The 12035-nt window shown below is 38.0% G+C and overlaps 1 protein-coding gene across 1 annotated transcript in view; it reads right to left on the bottom strand.

The window, feature by feature from the left end:
• Positions 1 to 361: 361 nt before the first annotated feature.
• LOC121991519 (probable NOT transcription complex subunit VIP2) overlaps positions 362 to 12035 on the bottom strand; it is a 91166-nt gene continuing 79492 nt past the window's right edge. The window contains exons 5-6 of the mRNA XM_042545513.1: positions 550 to 573; positions 362 to 459 (exon numbers count right to left, since the gene is read on the bottom strand). Of these exons, the coding sequence (XP_042401447.1) occupies positions 362 to 459; positions 550 to 573 (122 nt within the window). The remainder of the gene's footprint in view (positions 460 to 549; positions 574 to 12035) is intronic.

Raw genomic sequence — 12035 nt, 5'->3', positions numbered from 1 at the left:
TTTAATATATATATAATACACCACTAAACACAATAACACAAATAAAAACAAAAAATCAACCAACATATTAATGTACAACAAAATAAATACAAACATCAATAATATAAACTCAAACACATATATCATTAAAACATGTTCCATACACAACTAAAACTAAGAGCATAAAACCAACAATACACAGGTCATCCGAGTTGGTATGTTGTGGGATGCATGCCACATAAAACCAACAATACAACATAAAAAAGTTACAAGAAAACTAACAATACAACACACATCATCATCCAACAATACAAACTACAACAACATACAACTACAACTAACACCATAAACCAAACACTATAATAAAGTTACAAGAAACATGTCATAGTATCCAAATTCCAATGTCATACAAAAACATGAAAAAGGTAGAGTAGAAGATAATCTTATGGAGATCCTTCTCAATCCAAATCCTTCTTCTACCTACATCAAAAGATAAACAAACAAAAAGAAAATCTTATAAACCAACACAAAAATAAATAGGTAAAGACTTACATATTTTTACGTCAATACCATCATCATCTTCACCTACCAACCCTGTTTGGAACAAAAAAAATAATACTAATCAAAATACAAAAATTAAGAATTTATAAAATCGATAAAATAAAAGAAGTCAAAAATTCTAATTACAAACACTCATGCATCATCATTAACATCATCGGCGGCATCATCATCATCGTTAGCATCATCACCAATACCAGGAGGAATATAGCTTGGACCCGATCTAAATTGTTGAAATTGTTGCATAAGAAAGACTTGTTATTTGCGCATTTCAACCATATCTAGATCTCTTTGTGAATTTTGTTTTTGAATTTCTAAAATTTGCTGATCCCTTTGAGATATTATGTCTTTCAAATTGTCAACCTCTTCAGTTAAGCTATGAATCTGTGCTGTTACTGCGGGTGGGGTAGAAGAAGATAAAGATCTTCGAGGAACATTATGGATTCTACTCAAAAAACCCATACCTATTATTCTTCCCCCTTTGACTCCCCCACAGGCCTCCAACCATAAATCTAAATTATTAGTAACAGACGATTCAGATCCCTCAATATTATCGCCATCACCTGAACTTCTCTGTGATAATGATAGCTCATCATATCTCTCCTATGAAAAATTAAAACCTTAATTAGAGCAAATAGATAAGTAATAAAATCTAAGCTAAAATTAAGATTAAAGATTAAATCAAAATCGAACAAATATACTTAGTTCACGTACAACTGCAAATAACATATAATAGAAGAAAATAAAAACATGCAATCATTATTAAAATATCATGTGTAAATAAATATACTTAACAAAGGTAAATAAAACCGAACGTCTCTCCCAGCCACGTCAAACCCAAACCTGCACATACAATAATATCAAAATTACAATAAAATAAAAAGGTCTACAAATTATCAAATATAATCTTGGGCCCAGCGGTAAAGAACTGATCCTCGGATAGCTGTGCCGCTGTAAGGCACAGACACCCCACGACCAACCAAGGACAATGACCCTCTAATTTACAAACAGAGGTCATCCAATGCTGGCCACGGCCAGCCTACGCTGCCAGCGGCCAGCATCAGTCACCAGTGGCCAGTTGACGCCGCCAGCGGGATAACATGCACACAAACAGCAGCTATTTGAGGCCACCAACAGCCATCCTATGCCGACAGTGGCTAGGTGAGGCTGCTAGTGGCCAACCTCGGCGCCAGTGGTCAACCTCAGCGCTGGCAAGAGGGCCAGGCGCCGCCATGAGCGCGAGAAACAAGGGCCAGACGCGAGTGTGAGGACAGGCGCGGCCTCTCGCGGCCAGGCGCGGCCGCTCGTGGCCAGGTGATGCTGTCTCGCACGGAACTCGCGCAGAAATCACGCGGACATGAGATCGAGGGAGGCGGCTTACTTGTGAGAGAGGGGCGGAGAAATCGCGCAGCCGCCGTCACGCACGAAGAGGAGAAAAATTAGGTCAAGGAGGAGGAGAAAAGAACGGGCCGGGTTTAGATAATATTTGGGTTCTTCCAATGAATTTCCAACAACTCTAAAATTTGTTGGAAATTTCCAGCGAATCTGTAGATTCGTTGAAAATTTCCAACAAATTTTATTTCGTTGGAAAATTTATAGTTTTTTAAAATCACAGTTGACCGACCTAGAGATCTCCGAATTGGATGAAACCGGTTCCTGTGTGCTCTTCTATTTATCCTGACTTCATATATATCCTCAAATATTTTTTTTACTTCATATGTTTTTTCCTTTATTTTTTCAATCCCCAATGTGTTGGAAAAATTAAATTCAAGTTAAAAAATTCACAAATCAAAATAAATTAGCTCCGTAATTATTTTTAATTCATGGATATAATCAGAGAACCTTACGCACGCCAACAAATTGATTTCCCCTCGTTCTGAGCACTCAAACATTATTTTTTAAATCTACCAAGTTCAACTAAACTCCAATTTGATTTAAAACTCTAACACTTTCATGCTCAAATTCAAATTCATCTAATTGACCTTGATGTTAAAAATTCATCTTATTTAAAAAAAAATATTTGAGCTCATCTATAGAATCAGGAGACCAAGAGGAGCACAAAGGAACTTGTTTCATCCGATTCCGAGGTCTCTAGGTCGGTCAAACGGATTTTTAAGCCACATCATACTTTCCAACGAATTTCAGATTCGTTGGAAACCCTACATATTCTTAAAATCATGATTGACCGACCTAGAGACCTCCGAATTGGATGAAACCGGTTCCTGTGTGCTCCTCTATTTATCCTGACTTCATATGTGTCCTCAAATATTATTTTTACTTCATATATTTTTTCCTTTATTTTTTCAATCCCCAATGCGTTGGAAAAATTAAATTCAAGTTTAAAAATTCACAAATCAAAATAAATTAGCTCCGTAATTATTTTTAATTCATGGATATAATCACGAGAACCTTACGCACGCCAACAAAATGATTTTCCCTCATTCTGAGCACTCGAACATCATTTTTTAAATCTACCAAGTTCAACTAAACTCCAATTTGATTTAAAACTCTAACACTTTCATGCTTAAATTCAAATTCATCCAATTGACCTTGATGTTAAAAATTCATCTTATTTCAAAAAAAATATTTGAGCTCATCTATAGAATCAGGAGACCAAGAGGAGCACATAGGAACTGTAATGACCACTCTTCTCACTACTACTCTCTAGAGGTGGATGCTACTTAACTACTAACTCTACTTAACCGGTATGATCGAAGACACGAGGAGTCTCTACCGAAAAATTTTGATAGCATCTCCCCTGTACCGGTGACCATAAACTGAGATACATATATAGTATACATCAGCCACAGGTGGCTGGAACATATATCAAACACCCACGCAATTAAATAAGTGTCAAACACCACTCACATAAAAAATAACCCAAAAACAGAAGAGAACTATACTAATGACGTCACACGAGATTACAATCCATCTACCATGTCCTAATAACAGTAAGATAACATACACGATCCCAAATACTTCTAACATAGCAATAAGGAAAGAAAACTAAAAGAACTCCTTTCTAGCCCCAAGACTTCCATAGTCCAGGCATCGCACATCCACCATACACCTCCTTGTCGCCTTCCTTCTGGCTATATCTTTTTCCTTTCCTTTATCTACAGTAAGAGGAAATGCAAACTATAAGAAAATGCTTAATAAGCGCTGTCTAACTCACAAAAACTCGAATATGCATGTTTACAAGAAGAAACTAGAAATTGAATGCTTTAAAAGGAAACATATATATATAGCTGCTCATGTTAAAAGTGCTAAAACTAGGAAATAAATCTGCTCATGCATAATCAATAGCAAAACACTAAAATTTGCATACTCATGATATACAAGGATAAAACTGCATGCTGGAAGATAAAGCTAATCATGCTTAATAAACTAATCAGGAAACAAATAAAACTAATACTGCATGCTTCGAATTAAAAGAAACTAAACTTGCTGACTCTAAACATAAGTGAAGCTTGTTTCATTTGTTTCAAAACTTATACTTTAATACTTCAAAATAATAATCAACTTCTCTTGGGCCCAGGCGTAGTACCAAAGCGCGCTCCCTAATAGAGACTGTGGTAGCTAGTCACAAGTCCTACGAGAGTAAAAATCTTGGTCTTACCAGGGCCAAGACCTTGGAATTGGTCACCTGAATTTGTTTAACGACAACCTTGGAAGTCGGGTACTAGCCTTTTTAAAATAAAATACTTGTTATCTTGTAATATTCTTATAATAAAATGCCTTGGCATTTCTTTGAGCACTTGGTGTGCTGCTGATCCCAAATCTTAAAATTTAGGAATCCTATCAAGACCTTGGTCTTTTCTTACTTATAGCTACTCATAATCCTCAAAAAGGTTTAATAAAACGCATAATTATTCCTCTAAAATACATGGCTGCTCATGCTTGTTAAAATAGCAAATGAAAACTAAAGAAACTGCTCATGTATATCTAGTAGTAAAGAAAACTGGTCATGCTCAACTCATGGCAAATAAAAGCACACTATGAAGAACTTGAGAGTTTAAAATGAAATGTACTATGAAGAAACTTGCAGTGCAACCTCATGATAATTAACTCTTAAAACAGAAATTAAACATACCCCTATGCATCTGATATTTACTAGCTTTGTAAGTTGAGTTAAGCATGGATGAGCTTCTAATTTTCTAAGGGGAAAACAACCAGAGACATGACCCAAATTGTAATGCAATATTCACCTACATAACTCTTTACAAACAGGACATAAACCTCTTATCATGTTCGAAATATGCAAAGTCTATCACTTACTTTAAGCATTAACATGGTTGAAAACAAATCTCAAAATTACTCTTAAATCCCTGGCAACAATTCTTTAAGTATGCTACTGCCAAATTAAAAAGGAGAAAGCAAATCTCTTATATCCCTAGCAACAATTCTTCAAGCATGCTACTGCCAAACTAAAAAAAAAAGGAGAAAACAAAGAACGCATGCTACTCTTAAACCTTTAGCTATTCCCATGCCACCAATTCTTCATACTCAATGCCACGGCAAGAAAACCAATATATAACTATTCTTCAGTAATCCACAAAACACAAACCTACATGCTTAATCTAATTACTTTCTTCCTTTGAAACTCACGGTAGCAAACCCTTATCAATGACTTACACGACATAATTCGAAAAAATGAAGGAACAAGATCCGAAAACCACTCTTACTGCAGGTGAGAAGCAACTTACCGAGATGTTCTTGGACTTACAACCGAGGAAGGAAGGTTCTAGGTTTTCGGGTGAGCTCCAAATCTCGGCGATTCCCCTGTGTCCGCGTGCTCCACTCGACGAGACGACCGAGAAGGTGTGAAAGACTCCCGAAAATCTCCCTTGGCTGACCGCCGGAGAAGCCCTAGCCTCCAGCTGCGATTTCGCCCGAGACGAGAAGCGCCGACGCACGTGAGGGGGAAAGGTGAGAAAGAATTCGGGAAAGGAAGGAAAATCACTTAACCCTCTTAAACCTAGGTATTTCCGTTCACTGCTATTCCTTAAATACATGTCGCTGCCTATCTGATCAGCAATGACCGCTTGCACACTTGGTCAGCCGGATCCGCTTAAGAGTTGGCTCGGCCGGAGGTTGCGGGTTCGAATCTCGGCTTGGACATTTTTTTGTTGAAACTTCCTTCGTTTAGTAAAAATACCAAACGACCTCCAAAAATTGCATAAAAATATTCTAAAAATTTCTAAAAATCTCTAGAATATTTTAATACATTTTTAAATATTTTTAAATTACTTTTAGGGCTCGAAATAAGGAAATTTGGGTTGTTACAGTAACTTATTTCATCCGATTCCGAGGTCTCTAGGTCGGTCAAACGGATTTTTTAAGCCACATCATACTTTCCAACGAATTAGAAATACGTTGGAAATTCCCAACGAATTGGCAGATTCGTTGGAAATGTTTCCAATGAATCTGCCAATTCGTTGGAAATTTCCAACGAATTTCAGATTCGTTGGAAACCCTACATATTCTTAAAATCATGATTGACCGACCTAGAGACCTCCGAATTGGATGAAACTGGTTCCTGTGTGCTCCTCTATTTATCCTGACTTCATATGTGTCCTCAAATATTTTTTTTACTTCATATATTTTTTTCCTTTATTTTTTCAATCCCCAATGAGTTGGAAAACTTAAATTCAAGTTTAAAAATTCACAAATCAAAATAAATTAGCTCCGTAATTATTTTTAATTCATGGATATAATCACGAGAATCTTACGTACGCCAACAAACTGATTTCCTCTCGTTCTGAGCACTCGAACATCATTTTTTAAATCTACCAAGTTCAACTAAACTTCAATTTGATTTAAAACTCTAACACTTTCATGCTCAAATTCAAATTCATCCAATTGACCTTGATGTTAAAAATTCATCTAATTTCAAAAAAAATATTTGAGCTCATCTATAGAATCAGGAGACCAAGAGGAGCACATAGGAACTTGTTTCATCCGATTCCGAGGTCTCTAGGTCAGTCAAACGAATTTTTAAGCCACATCATACTTTCCAACGAATTTGAAATTCGTTGGAAATTTCCAACAAATTTCAGATTTGTTGAAAACCCTACATATTCTTAAAATCACGGTTGACCGACTTAAAGATCTCCGAATTGGATGAAACCGGTTCCTGTGTGCTCCTCTATTTATCCTGACTTCATATGTGTCCTCAAATATTTTTTTTACTTCATATATTTTTTTCCTTTATTTTTTCAATCCCCAATGTGTTGGAAAAATTAAATTCAAGTTTAAAAATTCATAAATCAAAATAAATTAGCTCCGTAATTATTTTTAATTCATGGATATAATCACGAGAACCTTACGCACGCCAACAAACTGATTTCCCCTCGTTCTGAGCACTCGAACATCATTTTTTAAATCTACCAAGTTCAACTAAACTCCAATTTGATTTAAAACTCTAACACTTTCATGCTCAAATTCAAATTCATCCAATTGACCTTGATGTTAAAAATTCATCTTATTTCAAAAAAAAATATTTAAGCTCATCTATAGAATCAGAAGACCAAGAGGAGCACATAGGAACTTGTTTCATCCGATTCCGAGGTTTTAGGTCGGTCAAACGGGTTTTTAAGCCACAACATACTTTCCAACGAATCTGCAATTCGTTGGCAATTTCTAATGAATTGGCAGATTCGTTGGAAATGTTTCCAATGAATCTGCAATTCGTTGGAAATTTCCAACGAATCTGCCAATTCGTTGGAAATATTTCCAACGAATTTAAGATTCGTTGGAAACATTTCCAACGAATTTACGATTCGTTGGAAACTCTATCCTGCAAATTTTTTGCTATAAAATTGCGATAAATTATATATTTGTTGGGAAGTTCCAACAAATAATAGTTTCGTTGCAATATTTGTGACTAAAATACTATTCGTTGCAAAAATTTGCAACGAACAAAATATTCGTTGCAAAATTTACAAAGAACAAATTATTCGTTGCAAAATTTTCAACATTTTTTTTTTGTTGCTAACTTGCAACAATATTAGCAACAAAATATCTTTTGTTGCTAATTTGCAACGAATTTATTTTGTTGCTAAATTTGTTGCTAATTCGGAACAATTTATTATTTTGTTACAAATTTTGTTGGAAAGTTTGGAACAAACTTTAAATTCATTGCAAACTGTCGTCCCTAATAGACTGTTTTTTGTAGTGAATCATAATAGCCCTTTGTATTAGGTCAGATATTTAACTAGGTATTTTACACCCACTAAAAATTAATCATAAGACCTATTTGAGCATGTTGGTGTAATCTACCTCAAATCAAGGTTGACCAAGATCAGATTAATTCAAGTTTAAATTTTAATATTTGGTCAATATGTTAGTAAGATATCAAGTAGGTCAAGGTTGACCAGATACTGATGGTAAAGAAGTCAAGTAGATTAAAATTGACCGAATACCAAAGTCCAATAAGAAAGTCCAAATGGAAAGTTGGCAAGAGGAAAAATCTAAGTGAGCCAAGGTTGACCAAACATTTGATGATCGAAAGTAAAATGGGGAGTCGACAAGAGGGAAGTCCAAGTGGGTCATGGAAGATCAGACACTTAGCAAGAGACGTAAAGTCCAAGTGGGTCACGGAGGACCGGACACTTAGCACGACACATAAAGTTTAAGTGGGTCATGGATGACCGAACACTTAGTGATGAGATATGAAGTTTTGGCAAGTAATGTTGATCGGATGCTAGACAATAAGGAAATTTCGATAGAGCAAACTTCTGTATGTCATAATTTTGACTCAGATATCAAAATGAGACTATTTTTAAAGTAAAACGGAGCTCGTTTAAAGATCTATACTTGTTAACTCAATATCAGTTGACTGATGGATTTTTATCCATCAACTTATTAGTGCAATATCCCTTGGGCCAGGTTGACCAGGTTGACTAAGCTTGAGTTGGCTCAAGCTTGAGTCTTGATATTTGGGTTTCGATATTTGACAATACATGGAGATTGCAGATGCAATCATCCGATTGGGGAGATTGTTGATACAATTCCCCTCTGGTCAAGGACTAACTAGTTAGATATAAAGAAGAGTCAAGTAGGTCAAAGGGTTGACCGGATACTTGATTGAGAAAGTCCTAACTGGAGGTTAGGCAAGGGAAAGCCTTGGTGAATGAAGCTAGGCAGTTGGAAGTCCTGATGAGTGAAACCAGACAGTTGGAAATCCTGGTGAGTGAAGTCAGGTGAAAGTCCTGGTGAGTGAAGTTAGGCAGTTGAGAAATCCTGGTGAGTGAAGCTAGGTGAAAGACCTAGTAAGTGAAGCTAGGCAGGTGAAAGTCCCGGTGAGTGAAGTCGGGTAGTGAAAAAATCCTAGTGAGTGAAGCTAGGTGAAAGTCCTGACGAGTGAAGCCGGGTAGATGGAAAATCCTAGTGAGTGAAGCTAGGCAGATGGTAAGACTTGGTGAGTGAAGCCAGACACGTGGAAATCCAGGTAGGTCAAGATTGACCTGACACCTAGTATTGAAAAGTCCAACTAGGTCAAAGGATTGACTGGATACTTGGCACAAAAAAATCCAGATGGGTCAAGGTTGATCGGACATTTGGCCGAAGGAAGTCCAAGTGGGTCATGGAAGACCAGACACTTGGCACAAGACGGTAAGTCCAAGTGAGTCAAAGGATTGACCAGATACTTGGTGAAAAAGTTCCAGAAGATTAAGGTTGACGGGATGCTAGGCATGAAGGAGTTCCAACAGGTCACGGTTGACCAGATGTTGGATTCGAGGACCCTTGAGCTTGGTTTGAGCAAGTCAAGGGTGGTCAATCGATCAGCCGATCGATTGGATCGAAGCCCAATTGATTGGGAGAATGTTGCGATAAACAACAGTCCAATTGATCGATCGATCGATTGGGGGTGTTTATCGCACAAACAGAATGGTCCCCAATCGATCAACCGATCGATTGGGCACCACCAATCGATCAGCCGATCGATTGGAGCTAGTTTTCTTGTGCAATCGCGAGAAGCACAAAAGAAAGCTCAATCGATCAATTGTTCGATTTAGCTTCCCTAATCGATCAACTGATCGACTGGGAAACGACTGTTGCACTGGATACAGGTTTTGGATGGCTGAGATTGCTACGATCTGACGTGGCAATCGATTGAGAGCAAGCCTAATCGATTGGGAGCCCTAGGAGCGCACAGTATAAAGCCCGTTGCGAGCTTTCTTCTCAACATCGCTTACATGATCCTTCACCACTACTTACCGTCGGACTGAGAGCTTGGAAGAGAAGTGTTGTTGCACTTTCTAAAGGGTCCAGAGACATCTATAAGCTACAAGGGTGCAAGCAAGAAGGGTTTTCATTTGTATTATCTTGTATTTACTTCTTGTTTCGAGTTGTATACTTGTGTGAGTTTTTGTACGAGGTTTCTCCACCTCCGGTAGTCATCGAGAAGGAGTGTTTGTGATAGTGGAGTGAGCGTCATGTGTGGATCCTTGGACTAGTCACCTCTTCTTGAGGTGGATACCAAGTAAATCCTAGTGTTAGCGTTGTGAGTGTGTTTTGTGTGTATTTCCGTTGCATATCATCATCACGAAGCAAGACAACGAACATGACGAGCTTTTCCCCCCCCCCCCCCCCCCCCCAGCACCAATCGACCCTAACACAACTGTGTTAGTACATGTAGAGAGCTAGAGGGAGGGGAGTAAATAGCTTCAATCACTTCTTTAAACTTGATTTTCAGCGGAAAACTAGAAGCAATGCTAACACCTTCGTTTTACTTGGTATCCAACTCCTTGAGGTGACTAATCCAAAGGTCCACTCAATCCCATAGATGCAATATAAAAATCTCCTCCCAAAAGAGAAGAAGTCTCATACAAACTCAAACACGAGAATACAACAACAAAATAAGAACACAAACACCAAATACAATTGAAAATGACCTTTAGGGTTTACAATGAGAACCTTGCGTTGCTTGTTTTTTTCTTGATTTGGATTACCTCTTGGTGAATGGAAATAAAACAACACTTTATGTAAGTACCTCGGGTAAGTCTTGATGTAATCAACTCGGTTAAGTTAGGTTATGTTGGATTTGATCTTTGTGTCTAAGTATGCAGAAACTTAGGAACACAAGAAGTCGAGCGGAAGACACAACTAGCGAAAATGATGACACGGAAAGCAAGTTAATGGGCTCGGTGCATCCGAGGGATGAGGTACTGCGGAATAGTACACCAGTGGACAAGAAGGACGCACACGGCGCTTCCAAGGGAAGAGAGGTCAGAGCAGAAGACTACTCGAGGAAAGAAGGCCAGAGTTGGATTCGGGTGAACTCAACTCTAGATGGCCAGCGAATCACCCAAGCGATTGAAGACGAAATCGGACAAATTCAACTTTGAGCTGACCTTGTCCAAGCGCTTGGACCAAGCCCAGGCAAGCACCTCGTCACAGAGCCATTGCTGTGGATCACTTTCAAGTCCATGTCAACAGCGATTTGGGAGCTCGAAAATGGATAAATGGATTATCACTTAATCGTTGTGAAGCTGATTGAGGCGACCAGTAGGGGGCACCCGGACCGGGTTCGGGAGCCCAGGATCCACCACATCAGCAAACAATTACTTTGACCAATGAAGATATAAAAGGAGGCTTGGGGCTCAAGATTCAATACAACACTTGAATACGAGCTTCTAAAGTCTGTTTACTACTTTCCTAGTCTTTTCTGTACTTAATTGTTGTAAGAGGCTATTCCGCTAGAAGGATATATATTTAGTGGAGCTTTCAAAGTATTGGACAAATAATCTTCTGATTGTAAACCAAGGCAATTTACCTCCTTTTGTCAGCCACACAGGACCTACAAGTGGTATCAGAGCCTGGATCAATCTAGAAGGACTAATCACTTGCTAAAGTAAGGAGACGATGGTCGAATCAAGCATCTACCAGTCAAAGTTCGAGAGGGAGTTTGCACACTAGAAACACCGAATAGAAGTATTTCTTAAAACCGATTTCAAAATTCTTTTAATAGTCAAATACGATTTTGTAGTTCTCAAGGATCAACAAAAATAAGAAGAAGGAACAAAATGACTTCGTAGCCAATAGCAGAGCAGAATACCACCTGCTAAGTGCGTTACCGTCTCAAGAAGTTAATAGCATCAGAAGTTATACCTCGGCCAAAGAGATCTGGGAGAAGTTCTCGGAGCTTCACGTAGGCACATCAAAAGCAAAGCTAGCAAGACAGGACATCCTTCGAAGTTAGTTGACAAACCTCTGAATGGAAAAAGGAGAGATGGTGACTCAACTACACGCGAAGATTAAGGAGCTAATCACCAAACTTTCCAATCTTAGCGAATTGGTAACAAATCAAGACTCAGTTCATTATGCACTTAATGTTTTTCCTAGAACTCCAGAGCGGACTTCAATAGTAGATGTTTACTATGTCTCAAAGGATCTAGAGGTAAGTACTTTAGAAGATTTATTCTCCACATTAGAATTACACAAGTCTAGATGGCAAGTATAAGAAAAGAAAAAGAGCCAAGTCAGAACTTGGC

Source organism: Zingiber officinale, chromosome 6B (assembly GCF_018446385.1).
Source record: "Zingiber officinale cultivar Zhangliang chromosome 6B, Zo_v1.1, whole genome shotgun sequence".
In the NCBI taxonomy this organism is placed as follows: domain Eukaryota; kingdom Viridiplantae; phylum Streptophyta; class Magnoliopsida; order Zingiberales; family Zingiberaceae; genus Zingiber; species Zingiber officinale.
This window is presented reverse-complemented; position numbering and strand designations above follow the sequence as displayed.